General features: G+C 54.7%; 3 protein-coding genes across 3 annotated transcripts; 2 read left to right on the top strand and 1 right to left on the bottom strand.

The window, feature by feature from the left end:
• Positions 1–1620: 1620 nt before the first annotated feature.
• LOC141474620 (feather keratin 1-like) lies at positions 1621–1935 on the top strand. Its single transcript, XM_074162600.1, has one exon. The coding sequence runs from the start codon at positions 1621–1623 to the stop codon at positions 1933–1935; it is 315 nt and encodes a 104-aa protein (XP_074018701.1).
• Positions 1936–6156: 4221 nt separating this feature from the next.
• Positions 6157–6471, bottom strand: LOC141474864 (feather keratin 1-like). Its single transcript, XM_074162955.1, has one exon. It carries the CDS (start codon positions 6469–6471, stop codon positions 6157–6159), a length of 315 nt encoding a protein of 104 aa, XP_074019056.1.
• Positions 6472–7057: 586 nt separating this feature from the next.
• LOC141474956 (feather keratin 1-like) lies at positions 7058–9353 on the top strand. Its single transcript, XM_074163055.1, has 2 exons — positions 7058–7126; positions 9027–9353. The coding sequence occupies exons 1-2, from the start codon at positions 7058–7060 to the stop codon at positions 9351–9353; spliced, it is 396 nt and encodes a 131-aa protein (XP_074019156.1).
• The last annotated feature ends 674 nt before the right edge of the window (positions 9354–10027 follow it).

Raw genomic sequence — 10027 nt, 5'->3', positions numbered from 1 at the left:
TCAGGGAGGGGACGGCAGCAGAAGGGCCCTGGGTACAAAACCAGGTCTCAGACTACATCAAAAAGGTGATGCGCTTCCCTGCCCTGCAGGCACGGAGGCAGCTGAGACGTGTCCCAGGAGGGCAAGGGAATGCCTTCAGTAGGCAAGCTTCCTGGGACAGACTCTCCCTACCCACGGCGAGTCACACTCTAATTGTGGATTGGCCGTGTGTCAGCCTCTTGGTGTGAGGCCAAGCCAGGAGGGCGTGCTGTCTATAGGCCCATGTCCCGCGCAGGGTTGAATTCCCCTGTGGCCAGGGCAGCTCCATCCATGCCCAGGGAAAGCCATGTGTGAGCACTGGGCTGTGCCCGAGTACACAGCTCCAGGCAGCCCCAATGGCCATTGCCCTCAGAAGGACCTTCTTTGCGACACTGAAACAGCTTGGGTTGGTCACAGGACAGTCAGCGTGTTTTGGAAAAGTGTCTCCTGCATGCCAGGGTCCGTAGCGTGTGGCCAAAGTGCTTGTTGGTGTGAGGAGAGTGGGAGGAAGAAGGCGCTCTCCTGAGCCACAGCACACCCTTCTGGTCGAGAGGAGGGACCCGACTGCCCGGGGCTTGCTGAGGAATCACAGGGTTCAGGCGGGCAATGGTTTCCCTCCACAAGCCTGCTGAGGGCATTGGTTGGGGACCTCCAGGAACTGCCACGAGAGCACCAAAGAAATCAGTGTTTTCCGAGAAGGAGAAGCTTTCCGCGGGCAAAGGCATTTGAAACCAGAGACGCAGCCCACCTGCCTATAGAGGCAATGACCAGTAACTGCTGGAGTGAGCGGGGAGGCCGGCAGGGAGGGAGAAGGATGCAGCACATCTTCAGTCACAGAATCCTTTGGGCATGCAGGAGAGGACTGCACTGGTGGGAAGACGTGACCCTTCTTGCACAGGGGGTTGAATACAACGTCAGCAGATTTCCCCAGACTCGTGTTCTCCGTCTGCGCAGAAACACACAGCACCTGTAGGGACATCTTCTGCCTGTGCTGACACGGTTCTGCTCAGGAAATCCTTGGGTCTCTCAACCTATATACTTGAAAAGATCCTCCGAGGCCCAATGGTCATGTCAGAAATGAGGAAATGAAATGATAGCATTGACGGAAACCGAAGCACAACCTGTGCCAATAGGTAGGATATTTTGCTTTGGAGGTGAGTCTGTTGGAAAATTACCGCCCGCGTGCAGTGACTGCGGGCCTGGGGCGGTGCAGGAGCAGTATAAAAGCGAGCCCTTCTCCTCACTCTCTCATCCACTCTTCTTACCTCCATCCTCTTAGGAAGAAGGTGAGTCTGAAGCTCTTTCTTGTCTTCCTCAGCCTATACCTGCCCCTTATCTTATGCTGGGTCTTGGAGCTGCTTGCCTTGGGAGATGGAAGGGGCCGGTCAGTGAGGAATGGGAGAGGCTGGGGCTTTGCTGTCATGTGTCTTGAGCTATGAAAAAGGTGGGGACCTGCTTGGGCATGATTACTCTTGGTCGGGGTATTTTGGGCTGAGGGACAGGTTTTCCCTCGCTATGGGGTGACAGGCTGCTCTTTAACCACCTCTCCGGCTTTACATTCCCCTGCCCTCTCTCTCCCAGGTGCACCTCCAGCTCCAAGACATGTCCTGCTACAGCCCGTGCCTGCCCTGCCGGCCGTGCCAGCCCTGTGGCCCGACCCCACTGGCCAACAGCTGCAACGAGCCCTGTGTCATGCAGTGCCAGGACTCCACCGTCACCATCCAGCCCTCCCCCGTGGTGGTGACCCTGCCCGGACCCATCCTCAGCTCCTTCCCTCAGAGCACCGCCGTGGGATCCTCCAGCTCCGCTGCCGTTGGCAGCATCCTCAGCTCTTCAGGGGTGCCCATCTCCTCTGGGGGCTTTGGCCTCTCCGGCTTGGGCAGCCGCTACTGCGGCACCAGGTGCCTCCCCTGCTAAATCTACTGGCGATGGCCCTGGAAAAAGCTCCCCGGAACCCATAAGATGATATTGGACAGGGGAAGGAGCGTTGGGTTGTTGCTTTCAGAGGGGGTGACCAACCCCAGCACCCCTTGCAGAATGACGGCTCCAGCCTGGGCTCTCAGAAAGCACGGCCCGTGCCTGCCCTTCCCCTCTTCCACTCTCTCCTTTCCCTCCCGTGTCCTTGTTCTCTTGTGCTCCCCTGGGCTGTGAGCCCCACAAAGCCAACCTGGGGAGGACCTGCTGGCCCGCCTCCCTCTGTGGGGCAGGCACATGGACATCTGTCTGGACCTCTGCCGCAGCCTTGAGGCACAGACTCCTGTCTGCTTCTCTTTCTCTCTGTTCTGGTAGCTCCACTCAGAGCGACCACGTTTCCCATTTTTTTGACTCATTAAAGTTCTACAGCATCCCAGCCTATGCCTCTGAGTCATCCTTTTCCTTGGAAACCCTCTACAAAGACTCAAAGGGAGAGAGGTGTTGCTCAGGGGTTTTTCTGGGAAGGGGCTGTTGGGGATGGTTGTGCAGTGATTGGTTACAGCATTGTGTGAGTTCTTCCTAGGATGGGCCTAAGTTTGACCCTATTAGCCCTCCTACTGGTTCTTTGTAGTTGTTGGAAGAATGATGTTGATGACACATAAATATTTTGAGTTTTGCTGGGCATGACAGCAGACCCAGACTGATCAAAGGGTTATTACGTATCATCTGACTTCATGGTCAGCAATAAATGCTAAGGGTAAGGAGGAGGCGGGAGGGAGCAGGGGCATTATTGAGGCGTTTGTCTTCCAAAGCAAGTGCTAACCGTATGGTGACCCTGCTTCCTAGGAGTGGGGCTGGACCTCACCTCCCAATGGCAAAGTAGAGAATAAATTTTGTTTGGTGTGCTTTTCTTCCACCTGGCTTCCTTGCTTTTCTTCATTAAACTGCCTTTATCTCAGCCCACAATTTTTTTAATCTCATTTTTTCCCTCCTTACTTCTTAGGGAGGGAGAGTGACAGAGTGCCTTGGTGGGCACTGGAGGCCAGGCAAGGTCAACTCAGCCCAGTCTTTTTGGTGCTCAGTATGAGTCTCAAGAGAATGGCAGTTTTGAGATGAGCATGCTATAGCTGTAATAGTCACTGATTGAAAGGCCTCTGTGCGGGTCCCACAGTTTTCCTGCTACACTGTTGATCTCTCTGTTTGTTTGAACGTGGAATACGTTAACAGAATGTGCGCTGGCATTGAGGCCCTTCGTGTGCTGGGGGAGGTGTCTGGTGGAGAGGATGAGGGAACCTCCCTCCTCCCGTACGGGGCTGGTGTGTGTTGTTTCGTGGCCCAGGCTCCTGAGGCCCTTGCGTACTCTTCCGTGAGGTGTTTCATACTCCTAATTAACACTGTTGGCCTGTTGTGGGGTTTGTGGAATCTGACGTCATGCTGGCGTAAGAGGAGACAACTTTTGGGTGCGTTGACAGTGAAAGATGCCTTGAGGTAGCCAGACCCTGGTTGGCAGCTTCCTGAAAACCAGCTGCTTTTAGCACAGTGTTGGGGCTTGACGTGTGCCTACGGCGCCACGATTCCGTACTATCAGAATGCGGTGACTGGCCTGGGGATCCAAACTACATCTAAGAACACGGTAGTTGAGGCAGAGACGCAAACCTCATATGAGGCAACCTTGGTTGAGATAGGGACCCAAACTCCACCTGCGGTGATCACCCCAACGGTCAAAAAGAAATAGCGGAGCAGGAGGTGAACGGGTCCAGAAAAATTGGTTTGTACGGAAGTGAGGAGGAGGAGGAAGAGTGTGTTTGGGAAGCTGGTCCTTCAGAAGGAATGGGAGGGAGAAGCGAGAGAAATCACTTCAGAGACAGAAGGTACTCATTCCCTGGCCTCAAGAGAACTTTGAGACGTGTGGAAAGATTACCGGCACCAGCAAGGGAAGTGGATTAGTGCCTGGCAACTCCGATGCTGGGAAAGCGGGGCCATCAGTCAGGAACTGGAAGGTATGGAAGCGCAACACCTGGGATCCCTCCCTAAGGACCAGGGAGTTGACAGAGGAATTGGAAAAGAGGGAGTGAATGGCAGCCTCTGGAGGCATCTCCCGTCAAGTGCGAGGGCCTGATATCCATTGGAGGAAGAGCGTCGTCCTGCCTCTGAAATTGTGAAGAAAATCTCTCTGCCTCTTCCCACAGGCCAACACATCAGCTATGGGGGGCAACCCATGGAGCCGGTCCCCTCCCACTGTGGTCAGCTGGAAGGGAAGACCCAGGACCATGCTGCATGGCCCTCTCTGGTTCTTCCCGCGTGACCAGGGGAAGTGGGATGGCAGAAGCTGCCAAGGAGGGGCTGTGCAAGAAAGCTGTCAGTTTAGTTGCAGCTTAAATTGCCCCATCCTGTGGGGCAAGAAAGTAGAAGAAGTGTTACAGAAGGGCAAACGCATAATTGTGATTCTTCTGAAAGGTGAATTGAGTACCAAAAGAATCAAGGTCAAAGGAGCTGCACAGGAGATGTGGCTCTTGAGAGTAAAATGGCAGGCTGAACGTTCTTACGTCCATACGGATCAGATGCTCACTGTATCCCCACCAATCCGGCAGCAAGGAAGACACTGCAGCAGCAATGGGGAGGAGAGTGCTGCTCTGGGTGCGTGTGGCACAGGGAGAGCCTTCACCATTCCGAAAAGGTGGGGAGTGTGGGACACAGTGCAGTGGGACCCCTTGGGGCACTGTCACTTTCAGGTGAGGAAGCCACCCATGACTGCACCAGAGACTCTGTCCATCAGACCCAGCGTTATTGATCCTTTGCCCCCACGTGCCTTCTGAGCCTCAGTGCGTGTGCCGTGGAAGGGGAGCGTGGCGGCTGCTGACGGTGGTTGAGGAGCCTGGGCTGCGGGAAGCCCTGGGAGGGCATCAGCCCTTCAGGCTCCTATGAAGTAGTCCTCTGGGGAGAATAAGAGAGAGGGAAGGGTGGCCTGCGATTCCTCTTGTCTTTGCTGGTGCTGTGCTGGGGTAGGAGGCTCAAGCAGGAAATGACCCTCAAAAGGGAGACCAAAACTGATGAAAGATCTGTGACGTGCCATATAACATCACGCTCAACAATAAAGCTGTGAGTAGAGGTCTGATCAGCAGGTGGCTTGGTAGCAACCAGCCATATCTCCCCACATATCCTTCAGCCCCTGACAAACAGCAGCTTAAAAGTAAGCCAGAGGAAGGTGCTTTTCTGGTAACCCCATCAAAACAGGTGCGACTCTCAGCACTGTTCCAGACACCGAGACTGTCATCAAAACCCTGGCCTATACGAGCAGGATTATAACCAGGAGATAAGGTGAGTGATGATGCCACTCTGCTCAGCACTCATCTGATGGCATCTAGCACCCTGCTCTAATGGAAGAATTTGACCAAGCGGCGTGAGTTCAGCAGAGGGTGGGCAGGATGGTGAGAGGGCTGGAGCACTTACGCCGGGAGGAGGGGCTGAGGGCACAAGGGTTGCAGAGCATGGAGAAGGGAATGCTTTTGTGGGAGACCTAAAATAATCTCTGGAGTAGTTATGGTCCTTGAACTGTGTCGGGTCATCTGTCCAGCCCCAGATATTCAAGGCTGTTTCAAAAGCAAAAGGTTACCCAGCTGATGCATGAATGTGAATACTCAAAGCAAGCCTGCGTTGACAGTCTCTGCAGAGCCATCCCCTACAGCCCCTTTCCAGAACAACCCCTGAGCAACATCTCTCTTCTTGGGCGTCTTGAGAGAGCATCTCAAGGGGAAAGGATGACACAGAGGCATGGGCTGGGATGCAGTAGAACTTTATTGAGTCAAAAGAGAGAGAGAAGGTTTCCCTGAGTGGAGGCCACAGAGCAGGGAGCACGAGGGGCAGAAGGGAGTCTGTGTCCCACTGCTGTGGCGGAAATCACACCGGGTGTCCATGTGCCTGCCCCACAGAGGGAGTGGGGCCGGCAGGTCCTCCCCAGGTTGGTTTTGTGGGGCTCAGAGCCCAGGGGAGCACAAGAGAACAAGGACACGGGAGGGAAAGGAGAGAGTGGAAGAGGGGAAGGGCAGGCGTGGGCCGTGCTTTCTGAGAGCCCAGGCTGGAGCCGTCATTCTGCAAGGGGTGTTGGGTTGCTCAGACCCCCAGAAAGCAACAATACCATGTTCCATTCCTAGTCCAGTACCATCCTCTGGGTGCCTTCCTGGGGGTATTCCCTGGGGACCTTCCCCAGGGCCATCTCCCGCAGCTTTAGCAGGGGAGGCACCTGGTGCCGCAGTAGCGGCTGCCCAAGCCAGAGAGGCCAAAGCCCCCAGAGGAGATGGGCACCCCTGAAGAGCTGAGGATGCTGCCAACGGCAGCGGAGCTGGAGGATCCCACGGCGGTGCTCTGAGGGAAGGAGCTGAGGATGGGTCCGGGCAGGGTCACCGTCACAGGGGAGGGCTGGATGACGACGGAGGAGTCCTGGCACTGCCTGACACAGGGCTCGTTGCAGCTGTTGGCCAGTGGGGTCGGGCCGCAGGGCTGGCACGGCCGGCAGGGCAGGCAGGGGCTGTAGCAGGACATGTCTTGTGGCTGCAGGTGCACCTGGGAGAGAGGACAGGGGGAAGCAGAGCATGAGGGCTGGCTAAGGATCGTCCTGTCAGCCCACCGCAAGGGAGCCGAGGCCTGAGTTGGACATGAGAGATGGAAGCTGGGCAGGGAGGCCCATGTGTTTCTCATTCCCCTTGGCCAGAAAGATGCCTCCGAAGAGTGACCAAAGCCAGGCACCAGCTAATCAGTAGCTCACCACATACCTACCTCTCTCCACGGCACACATTCCTCCCCCTTCCCTGTCCCATAATAAGTAGCCCCATGACCCAGCACAAGACAGGAGATGTGCTGAGAAATCCCAGAGGAGGACAAGGGAGAAGAGAGAGCAGTTCAGACTCACCTTGTTCCCAAGAGGATGGAGGTGAGAAGAGGGGATGAGAGAGTGAGGAGAAGGGACCGCTTTTATACCGCTCCTGCACCGCCCCAGGCCCACAGTCGCTCTACATGAGTGGTAATTTTCCAACAGACTCACCTCCAAAGCAAAATATCTTACCTAATGGCACAGATTTCTGGCAACACTGCCATTTCATTTCCTCATTTCTGACACGCTTGGTCTGCCATGCATGCGCCCTCCATGTGCCAGGATGAGAGGCTCAAGGATATCCTGAGCAGGGCCGTGTCAGTTTGGGTAGTAGATGCGTCCACAAATGCTGTTGGGGTCCCGCTCAGGCAGGGGATGTTGGCTTGCGTCAGTGAAGTGGGATTGTTTGCAACTCCCTTTTGCAGGAGGAAGCCCAGCTGTGGCCTGCACTGCACATGTCATTAGAGCACCCAAACACTTCTCCTCCTCAAGTACCCGCCACGTGCTTCTCTTTCCTCCCTCTCAGCTCAGTCTAACGGACGCTAGCTGTGTGATCTCTATGCAGCCAGGAGATGTCTTTCTCTTGATACCCTTTCCTCTGGGGAGAATGTTGGCCAGGCTGAGTCCGCCGAGTTGGGGTTAGGAAAGCCAAAGCCCACCTGGCATTGAATCAGGGGAATCACGTGGCGGGCAATAAGGTGGTCTTCCAGGTTGTTCACCCTGGAGGAGAGAAGGCCTGTTTCCTAGCAATGGGTAAAAGGGCTGACGGGAGGGAGTGGAGATCACAGGGGCAGACTGTCCTGAGTCCGCTCCGGTGAAGGGACAAGAGGTAAAAGGGCACATATGGAAATATGGGAAATTGCATGAAAACATAAGGAAAGACTTTGTTAGTGTGAGAGTGGGCAAGCATCAGTTGGGTTTGCCTGGACAGGAGGCTGTGGCCAGGGCAGCTCCATTCCTAACCCAGAAAACTGGTCTTAACCCTGGTCTGTACCTGAGTACATGGCTCCAGTCCTCCCCGATGGCCATTGCCATCCAGATTGACCTTGCCAGCACCCCCACAGCTCAGGGGGCTTGCAGAATCTTCTGAGTGTTTTGGAAAATCCACCTTGCCTTTTGTGTGTTGTTTGTCCAGGTCCAAAGCATGCAACCAGAGTGCCTGGTGCTGCAAAGAGAGTGGTAGGGTCGAGGTCTGTCTGAAGCCCCAAACTCCCCCCCGTGCAGTAATGAGGATGGATCTGACTCCAATGGGTTTTTTGAGAAATCATGTTTTCTTCATGCCTGCTTTAGGCAGTGATCACAGATTCCACACGAATGCAACAAGAGAGGATGACTTTGTCAAATAAACTGGTAAAGAATTAAGCAAGAAGTTTATGTCACATTGTCAGGCACAGGAGCCTTTGGGCACCCAGGAGAGGATGGCATTCATGTGAGGATATGCACATTTTTCTGCAATGGGGGTTGAAAACAACGTCACCAGATTTCCTCACACCCATGTTCCCTCTTTACAGAGACCTCTCCTACACTTGGGGGTACATCTTCTACTAATGCCAGTCCCTTCTTGGGATTTCCTTTGGCCTCTAATCCCGGCACATGAAAGAAGCTTGTTATGGCAGACCATGCGTGCCAGAAATGAGGAAATGTAATGGCAGCTTTGAGGGAAATAAAAAACAGCCTGTGCTATTAGGTAGGATATTTTGCTTTGGAGGTGAGTCTGTTGGAAAATTACTGCCCGTGTGCAGTGACTGTGGGCCTGGGGTGGTGCAGGAGCAGTATAAAAGTGGGCCCTTCTCCTCACTCTCTCATCCACTTCTCTTGCCTCCACCTCCTTGGGAACAAGGTGAGTTTGATACCCTTTCTCCTGTTCACACTTATCTTCCTTTACCTTGTCGTCCTCCAGGATTTCTCAGCACAAACCCGCCTTTTAGTCCTACACAGGATCAGGGGGCTGCTTAGCATGGGAGAAAGAAGAGGGTACAAGATGTGTCATGGAGAGACATTAGGCTTTGCTGAGATCTTTCCTTCACAGTGGGCTAGGAAGTGATCTCCCAGGGCTCAGTTGCGCTTGACAGGGCTCATCTGGACTGAGGGGAAAGAGAAACCTGTGGGCCTCCCTTCAATGTCTCCAGCTCTCAGCTCTAATTTGTGGCTTTTCTGCCTCATTGTGGGATGACAGGCTGCTCCTCACCCACTCCTCAGGATATGCTCCCCTTTCTCTTCCTCCCAGGTGCACCTCCAGCTCCAAGATACGTCCTGCTATAACCTGTGCTGGCCATGCCAGCCCTGTGGCCCGACCCCACTGGCCAACAGTTGCAATGAGCCCTGTGTCAGGCAGTGCCAGGACTCCTCCGTCACCATCCAGCCCTCCCCTGTGATGGTGACCCTGCCCGGACCCATCCTCAGCTCCTTCCCTCAGAGCACCGCCGTGGGATCCTCCACCTCCGCTGCCGTTGGCAGCATCCTCAGCTCTTCAGGGGTGCCCATCTCCTCTGGGGGCTTTGGCCTCTCTGGCTTGGGCAGCCGCTACTGCGGCACCAGGTGCCTCCCCTGCTAAATCTACTGGCGATGGCCCTGGAAAAAGCTCCCCGGAACCCATAAGATGATATTGGACAGGGGAAGGAGCGTTGGGTTGTTGCTTTCAGAGGGGGTGATCAACCCCAGCACCCCTTGCAGAATGACGGCTCCAGCCTGGGCTCTCAGAAAGCATGGACCATGCCTGTCTTTCCCCTCTTCCACTCTCTCCTTTCCCTCCCGTGTCCTTGTTCTCTTGTGCTCCCCTGGGCTGTGAGCCCCACAAAGCCAACCTGGGGAGGACCTGCTGGCACTGATCTCCCTGTGGGGCAGTGAGATGAACACTTGGTGGGGTCTTTACCACAGCCATGGGACACAGACTCCTTTCTGCTCCTGGTGTTCCCTGCACTGGGGCCTCCACCAAGAGGAACCTTTTCTCCCTCTTTCGACTCATTAAACATCTCATGCATCCCAACCCTTGCCTCTCTGTCATCCTTTTCCCTGCAGACACTCTACACAGATGCCCAGGGAGAGAGCTGTTGCTCAGGGGTGGTTCTGGTAGGAGGTGTTTGGGGATGGTTGTGCCGTGACTGTTGACACATGCATACATTAAATGTGATCAGTCCTGCATTGGGTTATTCTCTGCTTTCTAAACTTCTCTGCCTTTTCCAAAACATGCAGGCTCATAATATCCCAGCTACAAAAGTGATTTTCTTC

This window comes from Numenius arquata, chromosome 23 (assembly GCF_964106895.1).
Source record: "Numenius arquata chromosome 23, bNumArq3.hap1.1, whole genome shotgun sequence".
In the NCBI taxonomy this organism is placed as follows: Eukaryota; Metazoa; Chordata; class Aves; order Charadriiformes; family Scolopacidae; genus Numenius; species Numenius arquata.
This window is presented reverse-complemented; position numbering and strand designations above follow the sequence as displayed.

Coding starts and splice junctions, on each gene's coding strand:
- LOC141474620 (XM_074162600.1), top strand. CDS start 1,621: ATGTCCTGCTACAGCCCGTGCCTGCCCTGCCGGCCGTGCCAGCCCTGT.
- LOC141474864 (XM_074162955.1), bottom strand. CDS start 6,471: ATGTCCTGCTACAGCCCCTGCCTGCCCTGCCGGCCGTGCCAGCCCTGC.
- LOC141474956 (XM_074163055.1), top strand. CDS start 7,058: ATGCATGCGCCCTCCATGTGCCAGGATGAGAGGCTCAAGGATATCCTG. Junction 7,127..9,026: donor GCAGGGCCGTGTCAGTTTGG/GTAGTAGATGCG, acceptor TCTTCCTCCCAG/GTGCACCTCCAGCTCCAAGA.